Source organism: Bipolaris oryzae (assembly GCF_000523455.1).
Source record: "Bipolaris oryzae ATCC 44560 unplaced genomic scaffold scaffold_21, whole genome shotgun sequence".
NCBI classification, from domain to species: Eukaryota; Fungi; Ascomycota; class Dothideomycetes; order Pleosporales; family Pleosporaceae; genus Bipolaris; species Bipolaris oryzae.
The window spans coordinates 172486-186301 of NW_006911297.1; the positions used below are offsets into that span (position 1 = coordinate 172486).

The 13816-nt window shown below is 53.6% G+C and overlaps 5 protein-coding genes across 5 annotated transcripts; 2 read left to right on the plus strand and 3 right to left on the minus strand.

The window, feature by feature from the left end:
* Positions 1 to 1341: 1341 nt before the first annotated feature.
* On the minus strand, positions 1342 to 4355 carry COCMIDRAFT_23624 (uncharacterized protein; the record flags this gene model as incomplete). Its single annotated transcript, XM_007686629.1, has 2 exons — positions 1342 to 2463; positions 2535 to 4355. 2 exons carry the CDS (start codon positions 4353 to 4355, stop codon positions 1342 to 1344), a joined length of 2943 nt encoding a protein of 980 aa, XP_007684819.1.
* Positions 4356 to 5134: 779 nt separating this feature from the next.
* COCMIDRAFT_23625 (uncharacterized protein) lies at positions 5135 to 5899 on the plus strand (the record flags this gene model as incomplete). The annotated part of the gene is made up of 1 exon (XM_007686630.1): positions 5135 to 5899. The coding sequence occupies one exon, from the start codon at positions 5135 to 5137 to the stop codon at positions 5897 to 5899; it is 765 nt and encodes a 254-aa protein (XP_007684820.1).
* Positions 5900 to 6370: 471 nt separating this feature from the next.
* On the plus strand, positions 6371 to 8612 carry COCMIDRAFT_2516 (uncharacterized protein; the record flags this gene model as incomplete). Its single annotated transcript, XM_007686613.1, has 4 exons — positions 6371 to 7635; positions 7709 to 7932; positions 7996 to 8157; positions 8266 to 8612. 4 exons carry the CDS (start codon positions 6371 to 6373, stop codon positions 8610 to 8612), a joined length of 1998 nt encoding a protein of 665 aa, XP_007684803.1.
* A 1278-nt stretch (positions 8613 to 9890) lies between these two features.
* Positions 9891 to 11790, minus strand: COCMIDRAFT_86790 (uncharacterized protein; the record flags this gene model as incomplete). Its single annotated transcript, XM_007686686.1, has 4 exons — positions 9891 to 9956; positions 10047 to 10363; positions 10413 to 11007; positions 11065 to 11790. The coding sequence occupies 4 exons, from the start codon at positions 11788 to 11790 to the stop codon at positions 9891 to 9893; spliced, it is 1704 nt and encodes a 567-aa protein (XP_007684876.1).
* A 928-nt stretch (positions 11791 to 12718) lies between these two features.
* COCMIDRAFT_86776 (uncharacterized protein) lies at positions 12719 to 13734 on the minus strand (the record flags this gene model as incomplete). Its single annotated transcript, XM_007686687.1, has 3 exons — positions 12719 to 12968; positions 13021 to 13567; positions 13656 to 13734. 3 exons carry the CDS (start codon positions 13732 to 13734, stop codon positions 12719 to 12721), a joined length of 876 nt encoding a protein of 291 aa, XP_007684877.1.
* Positions 13735 to 13816: the final 82 nt, after the last annotated feature.

The window sequence follows — 13816 nt, forward strand, 5'->3', positions numbered from 1 at the left end:
CCTCGGCGGCGTAGGCGTAGGCGTCGGTAGCGGTAGCGGTAGTGAAGGAGGAGGAGCAGGAGCAGGAGTAGCGGGTAACGCAGATACCATTACACCCGTTCAACAAGAAGGAGAAGGAGAAGGAGAAGGAGGGGTACAGAAGAGTGAGCTAGGGGTTCCGAGTCCGAGGGTTGATTGTGCTGGAGAAGAAGGAGGAGAGAAGGATAAGGTGCCGGGGTATTTTGATGCTGTGTTTGATAGACGGTTGAGGAAGTAAGCGGGAGGGGTGAAGTTGGGGATTTGAAGGAAGAGGGGGGGTGGCGTTTTTTCTCTCTTCTTCTTCTTCTTCTTTTGTTAAATATGGTTTTTTGCGGGTGTGGGATGCGTGGATGTGGATTGGAAATGTGGATGTAATAACCCAATTCTTCTTTTTTTCTTCGATTGTGTAATCTTTATTCGGCGGTTCTTTTTTTTGCTGCTGCTGCTGCTGCAGCAGAGGGGATGGACGGGTTAGAAGTGTGGGTTTCCTGGATGTATAATGAGGAATGTGGTGTTGGGAAAGGGGAGGGAAGTATGCATTTACTACTTAGATATCTTCATTCAAATATTTGCATCTCTCTCTCTCTCTCTCTCTCTCTGATTTATTGCACTCCTTGTCAGAGTGACTTGAAATGTGTTGTATTGTATTTGTATGTATTGTATCTTAATGAGAGAGAGATAAGAGAAAGCAGGTCAAAGCGTGCTTATTCCCCACAAAGTTTCCTATCCATCAAAGACAGTCGAGAGGATATTCAAGGGCAACAACAAGACAGGACTGTTAGTCAGTCAGTCAGCCACTGTGTCAATAATGCTATTTCGCTCTGATCTAGCAATCATCTGCTTTACAACACACTACCCAGGCCAATCAACCTCTCATTTGCACATTGCAATAATGGAAAATAAATACTCGAGCTCGCTCTCGCTTCGCGGCGAAGGAAAAAAGAGTTGTCCTGCCTTTTGTTCTTTTTTGTAATAGTATATAAGTCTCTTTCCCATCCCTTGCACACACACACACACACATCATATTTGAGTCAGACCTCACCGCTCACTACACCCCTGTCGCCCCTTCAATGACATCAAATCAATGAGTTCAACAACAACAAAAAAAAATAAGACCCCGAGACCGAACACTTCAAGTCGTCTGGATAAAGAACAGAGAAAATAAGAGAAAAAAAAAGGGGTGGGAAGAAAAATCATTCGACTTATAATCATTACATATTTTTACACTCCGGAAAAAAAAAGGAGGAGAAACCACGCGAGTCGCCCGGCGGCCCGTAAAAACTGGTTGCAAAACAAGAGCGGGGGTATCGTGAATCATGTCGCTCATATCGAAGTAGAAGTAGCCGCAATAGTAGGTGCAACGGATACCTCGGTAGGCTTCGGCTCCTCTGCTACGGGTGCCAGGACAGGTTCCACGGCCTTGGGCGGTGGAGAGTTTGTGTTGGGAAGACTGGCTGTCGATAGCGTTGGAGAGCTTGTGGATTGCGATGTAGTCAGTGGCGGCGTGGCATTTGAACCGGTCGACTGTGTCTGAGCCAACTTGGTCTTGCGGTTGCGATTGGTGTAATCACTTAGACTGAGCTTTTTGCGTGCTGGCGTTGCCTTGATGGCACTGTTGACAGCAGGGGAAAAGGGCGATGCAATCGTTGATGCGGCTGGAGACGGCGCAGCGGCATTTTCGGTTACGGGTGCAGAGCTCGATGAAGAAGTGGTGGGGGTGTTGTTAACTGCGCTGGTCGAATCCGGCTTCACAGGAGTTTCGACTTCCATATCAGCAGAATGAGGTGGGAATTCTGCTGTGGATTTTGGTGATGGTTCGGTTGGTAGTGAGGCCGACCACGGCGGGGCAGATGGTTGATTAGGTGGACAAGAGGTTTCGCGCGGAGTCTGGGGTCTAGGCACGTCAGATGGCTCCTCAGTCTTTGGTTCTGGAGACTTGGGAGCAGCGACTTCAGCATCTGTCATCTCAACATCTACAGTAGGCTGAGGCGAGGGCTCCTTGGCGGGGGTGAGTTCCTTGTGCTGCCTCGTGTCAGGTACGGGCTCTGTCGATGTATCCATTGCAGAAGGTTCCTCGAGTGGTGGCGACGGTGGCAGTGGAGAAGGCTTGTTTGAAGACACGTCTTTCAGAGCTGGGGATCGGACTTCCATCTTCACAGATGTCGACCGCATTCGTTCGCGTTGCAGCTTGTCCTCTTGAGCTTGCTGTAAAAGCTTGCGCTTGAATGACATTGGAGGCTTCAACTGGCGCGGCTTGATGCAAGCCGGTGGCTTTGCATCGTCATCCTGTGCCGTCTGCGTCGACGCATCCACATAGACGGGCTTTGGTCTGGCCGGTGCACGCCCGTTTGTCTTTATGGAACTACCTGAAGTCTTGCGGGCGACACCGTGGCTGTGTTCCCGATGACGAGCTGACGGCGAAGGCTCGGGGTGTCCGGAGCGTCTCTGTTTTTTTTGGAATTAGAAAGATCCGGTACAGAGAATATTTGGGGGGAAGGGGGAGGGAGACTTCTTACAGAAGATGGGACGTTCGGTGTATTGAGGTTGGATCCAGCGCTGGTGCGTTTTCTCTTTCCCTTGTGCTCATCGTGATCGAGCTTCTGGAACAAGAGCTCCTGGTGCTGGATTTTCCTCTTCTCACGCTCTGATAGTTTGAGATCGCCATCCAGGGAAATATGGGTTGCTGGTGTGATGTCGCGACTGCTTGATTTGTGGGAGCCAGATGTAGAGCGGGCGTCCATTTGGTCGTCGTCAACAATGTCGCGGTTGGCCAATTCGCTGCCTGCACGGCTGTTGGTTGCATGGCCGGTGCTTGTAGGGGACGTTTGAGATTTCTTCATCTTCTTGCCTTTGGTCTTGGCTGACTCTGTGACGGGATTGTTGCGACGGGCTCGCTCCAAAAGGCACTCGTTGCCGTTGGAAATGTCACAAGCACAGCCGCCAAAGTTTGCGAGGACACACGAGACCCAAGGCTGGATCTTCCTGAAGCCCTCCTTGGCGCCGTTGGTGACAACTTTGGCCAGTTGCTTTTGTACCTCCGAGTCAATGTCCCAGCCAACGGTGAGCTCTTCTCCAGGACTGATTTCGCGTGTTGCCAGGAAGCTAAAGTGGTAGTCGTTGCTCGAGTCAATTAGAATCTTCATGGACATGTTTGGGTTACAGCTCCTTCTGGCGTATCGGAGTATGTTGCCTTCGCGCCGCGTGTCAATGTAGATGGGTAGGTGAGGAGGGAAGAAGACAAATGGTTCGGGATGTCGCAGGAGATCCCATCGATTTGACGGGTCTGAATAGTAGTCGGTTTTGCGGCCGATGAGACCCTTGAGCTCGCCTACGTAACCTCCGTCAGGGACCGGTGTCTCGGCTGTAATAAAGTGCCACTGAGGGTGAAGGCCATGCGCTAGTATAGCCGAGTCGACATCTGTCTGTTTCACGATTTCTGGCGCAGTTTTGGTTTCGAGATCCTGTATGGTGCTGTCAATGCGTGAAAAAATGTCTTGTGGCTTCTTGCCTCCGCTTGCCTCTGCAAGCGCTTCTGGGTCTTGAAGCCACATGGCAATGTCGTTGGCAACATCGATGCGCGTGTAAGAGTTGGATTCCGCAGAAGGCGGCTCAGGCTGACGGTACAGATGCATGAACTCGTACGAGTAATCCTCGACGGGACCATCGGGATTCGACGGTGACTTGACAGGGCTGTGGCCGTTGAGCAGGATAGACGCGCCTCGCTTGCGTGATGTGGGCGCAAGAGCTGGCGCTTGACTAACAAGGCTCATGGATGCAGAGGAGCGATGGTTGGTCTTGGGCCGCTTGTTTGGTGGAGGCTGGTCTCGTGGGCTTCCGCTCTTGCGGTCAGGGGGATAATGTAGGTCGCCGTTGGTTTGCGTGGGCCAGGCATTGGCCTGCATTGGCACGAGCGAGTCCTTTGGGCGCTTCTTGGGGTTCTTTGCAGACGCCTTTGGCCGGCCTTTGCGCTCGCCAATGTTGTGCATCTCTCTCCGGATGCGTTGCTTCTCCGAGGCGCTCTTTGCGTCGACCAGGCGCGGCAGGCAGTCTGCGCATTCGTGCACGTCAGGTACATGCTGTGCAGACTCGTAGTAGCACACAATGTGCTGCCACGTGTCGCACTTCTCGCACAGCACCGTATTGCCATCATCGTCAGCGTAGCCGCAGATGCACTTGATTGTCGACGATTCTTCCTCTTCAACGACGCCGTCTAGGGGTGGAGAAGCTTGGGCAAAGGCGGGTGGTGGTGGAGGAGCAGCAGCAGCAGCAGCAGCGTAGAGGGCGAGGGGAGCCGGCTGAGGATCAGCATACGCCTGAACCGCCGAGACGTCTGTCATAATCTGGCAAGGGCAGGGTCGGTACTGAGGAGTGGTGTTTGTGTAGTGGGTGCTCAAGATGTGTGTTGTGGGGATCGCATGACGCCCAGGACGCGGACAGGGAGAGCAGAGCTACCAACGGCAACTCGAGACGCAACGAGCGAGCAGCACCAAGGATACGAGTGGGAACAGCAGGATTCCAGGCGCTTATGGAGCGGATGCAGCCAAGGGGAAGAGGGTTGCGTGTCCAGTTGCAGCGCGAGCTGGCAAGCTAGAGGGCGACAACACGGGCTCGGAGACGTCAGTGGCAAGGCGATATCTCGCGGATATCATGAAGAGAGGCTATTGAGACGTTTTGCGAGACGTGATGGGGTGCGCCGGTGGCCAGGCAGGGTGGTGAGGATGCGAGGCTCGAGGCGGCGTCGGAGGGAGCAGTCGGCTGGGAGGGGGGGGAGGACGAGGACGAGGACGAGGACGAGAGGAGACAGCGGCACCAGAGGAGAGGGCGCGCGCACTCGTGGCCGTCGAGGCGGATGGCGGGTGGGGTTGCGACGTTAGCACAGCAGATGGAGGGCAGGCTGGTGAGGGCAACGGGGGCGTGGTGCGGTATGGGAGTCAGAATGGCAGTGGAGAATCGAGCGTGCGAATGTCGTGAGAGAATGAATGGCCCCGACGCTGGCGAGCGAGACGGGCTTAGCGCACATGGTCTGTGCGCGGTACCCAAGGACAAGGCCAGGAGGGAGGGCTAGAGGGCATTAGTCACCGAGGGGTTGCAGGAAGCGCGGTCTCAAGATATCAGCATGTGGCTGGCGTGGCCGTGGCGGCCGCCGCCGTCGCCGAGCCACAACGCGGGCAGAGTGGAGGCTTGGGGCCCTGGCGGCTCTGGGGCGAGGTGTTGCATCGAGGACAGGATATGCAGGCATCAAGAGCGAAGAGTGGATGGTACGGCTGATATGGGACGAGCAGCGAGCAGCGAGCAGCGAGCAGGACATGCGGCAGCGCTGGGGGGACGACGTTTGGGCGTGGATGTGACGAGAAGAAACGGCAGCAGCGGATTCCGTGGAGCAGGCAGCACAGGGCCCCGCAGCCAATCAGCGCCGCCGCCATGGCTGGACGGCCGGGGTGTGTCTGCTTTGGCGCGCAGATCGAGTTCGCCTGCAGTCCGAGCGTTGGCTGGGTTGGCTGGGTTGGCTGGCCTGCTGGCCTGCTGGCCTGCTGTGACGGAGCCCGCCCTGGGCCTCTCTCCCTGTGCCTCTCTCTCCCTGCGCCCGTCTCTCCTGCCCTCTTGCTCTCTTGCCCTCTTGCCCTCTCTTTCGCTTCCCGCACCGCCCTCTGCCCTGCGCGCCAGCCCACCAGCTGCATACGGCGGTGCGCGTGCATGCATGCGCCGCTGCATTGTCTCCATGTCACTACATACAAATGTGCGCGGTGCCGCTGTTCACCCGGCCAGCCAACGCGAGAGGCGGCGAATCGTAAACACGCACAGGGTGCCCGCTGCTGAAACACTGCGCCGCCACCCAAACGTCATTGCCAACGGCCTGCAGCAGCTGGGCCGCCTGCCATAGCACAGTAGCAGCTAGCATATGTACTGATGCTACTTATATCACACGCCCACCCAGCACCTTCGCTTGCTTTGTTTTGTGCCCACGGGCCCTTGCGACCCAAGCACGTCCCCCTCCCCCGAACAACGACTGCCTGGTCATTGTCGTCGTCGTCGTCGTCGTAGCCCGCCCTCTCTCGCCTTGCGTCCACAAATGACCCTGACGCAGTTTGTCCGTCCGTCGGCCCTGCCGGTCGCGCCTGCCCGTTTCCCTGCCCCCCGCCTTCCAATGAGCTCCTTCCCTCTCTCCGCTCTCTGCAACCATACCATATCGCGACTCAATTTCCTTCCACGACCAATTTAATTCCCATTCACCCGCCTCGCCCGACGGAAGACACTGGCCGTGACACACCCAACATGCTAGACCGTGGGCTAATATATAAAATGCTACATGATAGACCTGTCAATGTCAACAGAGTCGCCTGCCCTGTTCATCATGGCGGCGCTTTTGGGCCTCCTCTCGCCTTTCTATCTGCTCCTCTCTGCTCGCGCATCTGGCGTGCCCAGCCCTCAGTCAATTGCATCTGATTTGTCCATTATTACTCACAATGACCTCTATGGCCACGCTTCCACTAGACGAGCCGCAGGCATCCTACTAACTACCCCTTATACCTATTCGGCCGCCCGTTCCCAATGCGCCGCTCTCGACACCACGCTCTGGAATCCCAGCAGCTATGCTCAAGACCCAGCCTATCTTGAATACCTCAGTTATGCAAAACTTGCCGGTCCTGACTGCCTCTTCTGGGTCCACGGCAACTCAACCTCACAGTGCACAGCAATATCAACTCGTGGCCAGTTGGAGCACTACCCATGTGACAAGCACTTGCCTGTTTTGTGCTCAACCACTGCCGCCTCCACCTCCACCTCCACCTCCCTACCCCGCATCGCCGTCACAACTAACAATGCTACCATCATAGGCCGTCGGGATGACTCCTCCCCGTCTTTTCGTTTCTTTGGCATCAAGTATGGCGCTCTTCCAGCCCGCTTTGCCCACTCGACATACTTACCCCCTACGCCCGGTTCAAACACGACGGCACTCGACTATGCTCCCATATGTATGCAGGTCTCGTATGCCTCTCCAGACCCAAACGTCTATGCCGAAGACTGCCTCTTCCTCAACATATGGACCCCATATCTCCCCAATCCTGCAAACAAAACTCCAAAGCTCAAGGCCGTCATGGTCTGGCTGCATGGCGGCGGTTTCCTCACTGGAACAGCAAGTGATCCTACTTATGACGGCTCTGCCCTGGCATCTCGAGGAGACGTTGTCGTCGTGTCCGTCGACTATCGCCTGTCCACCCTCGGCGGTCTTGCCCTAAGCAATTCTTCACTGACAGGAAACTATGGTCTCGGCGATGTAATTACTGCCTTGGATTGGGTTCGTGCTCACATTGCTGATTTTGGCGGTGACAAAGACAGGATTACCGTCTTCGGACAGAGTGCAGGAGCGTCTCTGGTAAGAGCCTTGCTGGCATCACCACTGGCACAAGACAAGTTTGCTCGCTCAATCATGATGAGCAATCCTCAGGGCATGGGCTACTCGACATCTTTTTCAAAATACTCGACTATTGCAGAGGAAACCAAACGTACCCAGGCTCTCGTTGCTGAAGTGGGCTGCGGGCAACTCCAGGGTGAGGATATGGTCCAGTGCCTACGCAAGGTAGATCCATGGGCATTGATCAATGCAAATAACGCTGCCGGGTCAGTCACTTCTCTTGTCACAGTATTCCGTGGAGAGAGAGTACGAATCAACAGCAAGCTAACAGTCACTCAGTTTCCCAGTCATTGATGGCAAATTGCTAACAGGTCCCCTCCTTCTTAACCCATCAGCACCTAAAACAAGACAACCTGTCATGATGGGCATCCTGCACGACGACGGCTCAACATTTACGTCCTATCCAACCTCCTCCGATCTCTCCGTGGTCCTCTCTTCTCAAGGTTACCCTGCCTCCACCATTCCCACCTCAAACGCCTTTCCCCTTCCAGATATCACCAACAGTACGCTTGCTATTTTTAACCTCACCACAAGGGTAGCCACAGACGCCCAGCTGAGATGTTTAGGGCAAAGCACTGCCTACACCGGAACTGTAAACCGCATTTTCGACAAAGTCTACACCTACGAATTCAACAGATCTTTTCAACTTCAAGGGTGGAGTCCCAATCCCCCAGCTTGCGAAGCTCCCATCACACCAGACTACCCTTTTGGCAACCCAAATCTACCGTGTAAGTTACCATACTCTTCAAGAGAGAGAGAGAGAGAGAGAGAGGAAAAAACTACGTTTCAGGTTTCCAAAAAAGTATGCCCCAGTTACTAAATTTTTGAAAACACAGACTACAAATGCCACTCGGGCGATCTGACCACCGTCTTCGGCACCGTCGTCCCACAAGGCAGACCCCTTCGTGACGACTATGATATTCCCTTTTCCCAATTCGTTCTCGATTCCTGGACTGCTTTTGCGCGAACGGGCGATCCCAATCCGGATCCCGCCTTCTTGAAAGCTAGGGATTTCACAAATACTACAGCGATGCTTGAGGTGCAAGGGACTTGGGATCCGGTTGATGTCAAGAAGCCCATGTTGAAGGTACTAGATGTGGGGGAGAAGGGTGGTATGACGGAGTTTAGAGAGGAGGTGCAGTGCGAGGTTTTGGGCTTTGGGTTGGAGTATTACAATAAGTAGGTATGTAGGCATGGAATTGGTGTGTGCTTGGAGGATTTCGAATTGTATAGACTTTTTGACTTCTTCTTCTTCTTTCATGTCAAACTTTGGGACAAAGAGTAACAACGCAATCAGTGTGTCTATCTTTTTTTTTCAATTCCCAATTCAAATTCAAATTCATCACCTTTGAAATCCCTATTCAAGTCTTGAGGGTGGTTGTTATTTTTTGTTAAGTCATCAACCATTCCATTCATCCTCATTAATACATACATACAGGCTCTTTCCTCTAAGTTTCTATAACATATACCCTCCCCTTACATCATTCAATCATCTGCATGCATTCGGAGAAAGAAAAAAAGAAAAAGAAGAAGAAGACTTATTCAAAATCGACAAAAAAGATCAAATCCATCTCCATCCTCCTCCTCCTCTTCTTCTTCTTCTTCTCATTCCTTTTCCAACTCGCTTCGTTTCGCTTCGCTTCAACTTTCAGAAAGCAAGACCAGACCACCACCACTACCAAAAAAACCCCACACCAAGGAAACAGAAAACAGGGAAAGGAAAAAAAATACAGAAAACAAAAACAAGAAAAGATAGCATATACAAGATTTTTTTGGTATAAAGCCAAAAGAAAAGAAGAAAAAAAGAGAAGAGAAAAAAAAAGGGTCTAGCAATTCCCTTAGTACTACTACTACCACCATCATCACCTTCACCTTCACTTTGCGTATGCTTTGCGTGTCTCCCCCCCTTTCCCCCCTTTCATGACTTTACTTTGCCTTTTTCTCTCCCCTTCTCTCCCCTTCTCCCCTCTCCTACCATATCCCTAGTCTTTACAGCTGCAGAAAATAAAAGGCGGGGAGGGGAGAGAGAGGGGGGGGGAAACAGACGAGAAGAAATTAAAGAGAAAAAAGAGGAGGGGGGGGGATTCAGAAAGGGCCAAAAAAATATAAGAGACGGAGTGGAATCCGTCATACATGTCCGTTGTTCCATGCCTTTTTTTTTCTGCCTTGAATTTGCTTTGCTTTGGTTCACCTTTCTCCCTTCGCCTTTGATAAGTTTTGTCGTTTTGTGGAAAATATTAACATTCCAACCCCCCCCCCCTTCTCTCTCTTCCCCAACCTTCCCCCCTCCCTCCCCACCATTCCAGTTTCTCCTCAATATCTCTTGCTCTCGTTTCCAAACGAGAGACAGAAAACAAGAAAGAAAGAAAAAACAATGCCAAGGTGAGGGCAAAATCGTCATAGGGTATAGTCGAAGAGGATACCGGACAAAAACTCACTCAAGGCTTAGAGAAAAGGCTTCCTACAACTGTTCCTCTTGAACCTTTGTCACTTCTTCCCACAGCTGCTTTGCATTTTCCGCTTTCATCTATTTGCGCACATCCACGTTAGTTGTTTCCCAAAAAAAAAGTACGATTGTCATGAGAAAACAAATAAGAAGAAAAAAAAGGGTCCTTACCCTGAGTAGATGCATCTCCAGCTCGCCATCTTGATTGGGCGAGTTGAAGAGCAGACGTCCGTCCTTTGGCTTTTCGCCCTGCGCGTCGCCTCCAAATACCATTTTGCGCGTAACGGCCGCGTTGAGAAGTAGACGGTGGGTACCTTCGGCGCGGAGTACGAAGCGTGCTTTCTTGGGCTCATCCACTGTAATATTGAACTTGAACGTTCCCACACCACGCTCCTTCCATGCTCGGTTTGAGCCTTCGCCAGCCATGAGGTACAACTTTGCACGACCAGTCCAGATGGTTTGCTCGCCCTCTTCTCCAGTCTCGGGTGCTTTATCAAAGTTAGCTTCATCCTTCACAGTAGACAAGCAGAAGCTTACGGTGTTGCGAAAGAAGAGGCTGACTCGACTGCCGTTGCCGTTCCTCTTTCTCAGTACCCTTTTCCGGGTCTTCGTCATCGCCGTCCTCATCTTCCGAAGATTCGTCGTCTGCTGCTGCTCCAAAAGGTTTCTCCTTCTCCTTCAAGCCCTTGATTTCCAGATTGCCTCCAGGTGCTGCAAAGGATCCGATTGTCTTGACACCGCCCAGACCTCCAAATCCACCACTTAGCGACCCGCCAAAGGAACTTCCGCCAAAGGAAGATGTACCAGAGCCGCCAAGCGCACCAAATCCACCGCCGCCACCGCCCAGTGTTGATGGGGCTGCACTTCCAGCAAACGAGGATAGTTTGTTACCACTTGCTGCGCCAAAGGGCGAACTAGTACTAGGCTTGGAGCCACCAAGTCCACCCAGTCCACCAAACGGAGACGTAGTCGAGGCTGCAAAGCCACCAAAACCAGAAGCCTTGAACTTGTCATCAGATGTTTGCGGTAGCGAATCGGTCTTGTCCGAGGTCTTTGCTTGCTGAGGTTTGGCTGCCATGGCGGCGAAAGGCGATGATGCAGAGGTGTTGGCGAATCCGCTCCCCGGTGGAATCTAATGTTAATGTCAATTTTGCTACGACCAAAGAAAGATGCATATTCGCTAACTTACCTTGGTCTTTGACTCTGTATCTGTGATACTCTGGGTTCTTTCCTTGTCTCGCAGCCGCTTGGAATCACGCTCCTCGCTAAGAGCCGCGTCGCCATTTGCTGCTCCGATTTCGGTGCCTTTGGTGGTATCTTCAGTGTCGTTCTCGGCTTCCTCGCGCGATCGCTTGTTCTTTGGGCTTGTGTTGGAACCAGACCTCTTTTCGGTCGCAGCTGTCGCAGTGGTGGTCGATGCGCTCTTGCTGGGCGACGTCATATGCTCGTCTGTGTCGCTTTCCTTGATGCTCGAGATGGCGCTGCCGGCAGGTTTGGCGGGTATACCAGCCTCCAGATCCTTTGTAATGTCTCTCGATCTCTTGCGCGCATGGCGCTCAATCTTCTTTTCTGGCTGTTTGTCGGCATCGACATCATCCTCAAAGTCTTCGCGGCTGCGCTTTCGCCGTAACCGTCCGCGCTCGCTGTCTGATCCCGAGACGCTCTGATCGCCGGGTTTGGTGGTGCCGTTGGTCGCGTCTTTTGTAGCTTGGTCGGTGTCGGAGACGGGGTTTGATGTCGGCGGCACATCAATTTGGGTGTCTTTTAGCTTCTCCCTCACATTCTTGCCCTCGCTATCGCTGCTCTTGTCGCTCCGCGCAGGAGATGTTGGCGCCGTGCCTGTGATGTCTTTGGTTGCGGGGGTCGAGGTGACGGCGGCAGCAGCTTCGTGCTGTGTCTCTGGTGTGTCGGCCATGGTACAGGTAGGCTGTTATTATAGGCTTCAAGGAGGGGCTGATGTATGCGCTGCGGAGCGAGGATGGTCGGGTTCAAGGGTGGTGTAGACGATGGTTCGGGGACCGAGAGTGCGGCCTTGTGTGTTTGGTGTAGCTGGGATTGGGTAAATACGAAGAATGGCAAGTGCAGGGTAGTAGGGGAGTAGTCAAGTTGCGGTGGCCAGGTGCGACAGTCGCGCAGGTGATGCTCTGGCACGGCTAGCGGCGAGCTGAAGGTCAGACAATGGGATGCGGCAGGTCTTACCCGACAGTGTCAACAAGGACAGAAGGGGGGGGCAAAGAGCCCTGGGAATGGGAATGGGAATGTCCTGCTGTGGCTTGCTTTGTTCCAGCGGAGGGAAGTCTGTCGTCGATCGAGTGGTCTAGCAGTTGTAGTGGAGTCGGTCAAAGCGCCGCGTCCCAAATTTCCACTGCAATGCGCCGGTGCAGCGATGACTGAGAAATGCCAGGGCCAGTCCCGAACGCGTCTGCAGTGAGAGGTGGGTGGTGAACAGTGAACCCACGCTCTGTGTGCTGAGTGATTCGCTGAGGAGCAGAGGATTGGCGCTTCTGCCCGTCGTGGTCGAGTGCGTTGTCGCTGCAAAGACCAATGACGAAGTGGGGAAAGTGACCTGCCTAAACACAGGCGCGGGTCGCTGCAACTCGTGCGTACTGGGCTTTTCTTGGTGCATGCACGTCAGACTTGCAGCATCATCAAGGCGTGTCAAACGCGCTCTAGTATGGGGCGCTGCGAATAGTCCAGGTCAATTTACATATGTGAACATGCTCAGGGCCGAATCGGCGCCATCTCATCAAGCTTGCCCTGAACGCCCGGGGCCGTGTCATGCATCCCCTACCAAATAGTAGCACACTACTTTTACACCAAACCCATAGTAGCCCCATCCCACTCTAGCTGATGAAGCAAAGACAGCCCAGCGCAACGTAAAATACAAACAAGGGGTATACTGCAATCCCGACTCGGTTCCTCACGACCCCAGATCCGCCCATGATGCTCACACCAGCTGCCAGTGACCATGCAATCAGAACTACGTAGACGGGTATGCGCACAATGACGGGTATGCCGACAGCGCTGAGCACCGAGGCAATGACAAGCGGAAACAGAGTGTAGCCGATAATCGAGATGGACTGGAAGAAGGCGCTGTAGTAGCATTAGCATCTGTCCCATGAATACCTGAGAACCATGTACGAACATATTACCGCCCAGTAACTTGATCTGTAGCGTCACCACAGCCTCTCCGATCCACACCATGGCGAAGACGCCTGAGAAGACAAGGTCCTTTTGGTCGCCTTTGGCTCCCCATGACAAGAACAAGCTCAGCAGTAAGCAGAAGATGAGCGGCCCCCAGAGGTCCCAGTCTCTTAGTCCCTCGCTCATGCCGCCCTGGAGAATGACATCGGCATCTGGCCATCTGCCTGCAATATTCCTGAGACGACCGCCGACACCGTCTGCTTCACCGCGCTCTGCAGCCCCAATGCCTCCGCCGCGCTGCATCATGCCGCCCAGCAGGTATTTGGGGTACAGCACCTGCTTCATCTTCTCCCATATGGCAAAAATGTCTCTTGACAGTGTCTCCCATACCGTCTCGTCAATGGTGTTTGTTGGCGCGCGGCGGTCTTCCCCCGGAATGCTCGACGTTAAGTAAGACTGTGTCTGGGCAGCGTTGCGCTGGATGTTCCCCGTCAGCGGCGCGCGGTCCGACGTGCCTTGCAGAGGGTCGTCGAGGTCATCGAGGGTAGCTGGTGGTGGTTAGCTTGCCGTCGACCGTTGCCTCGTGTATGTACATGTGGAAGGGTGGGTAGTAGGCTGCTGCTGCATGCGACGCACCATCGTCCGGGTCAATCAAGTCACGCTCCACTGCATCATCATCGTAGGGATTGGCGCTCGTTGCGGAACTGGGCATCATTGCCGCCATGTTTCGGTGGAAAAAAAAACCCTGCGTTGACAGGTTGCGGGCTGCTTCTCCAATCGGGCAGGTATCGTGGGTT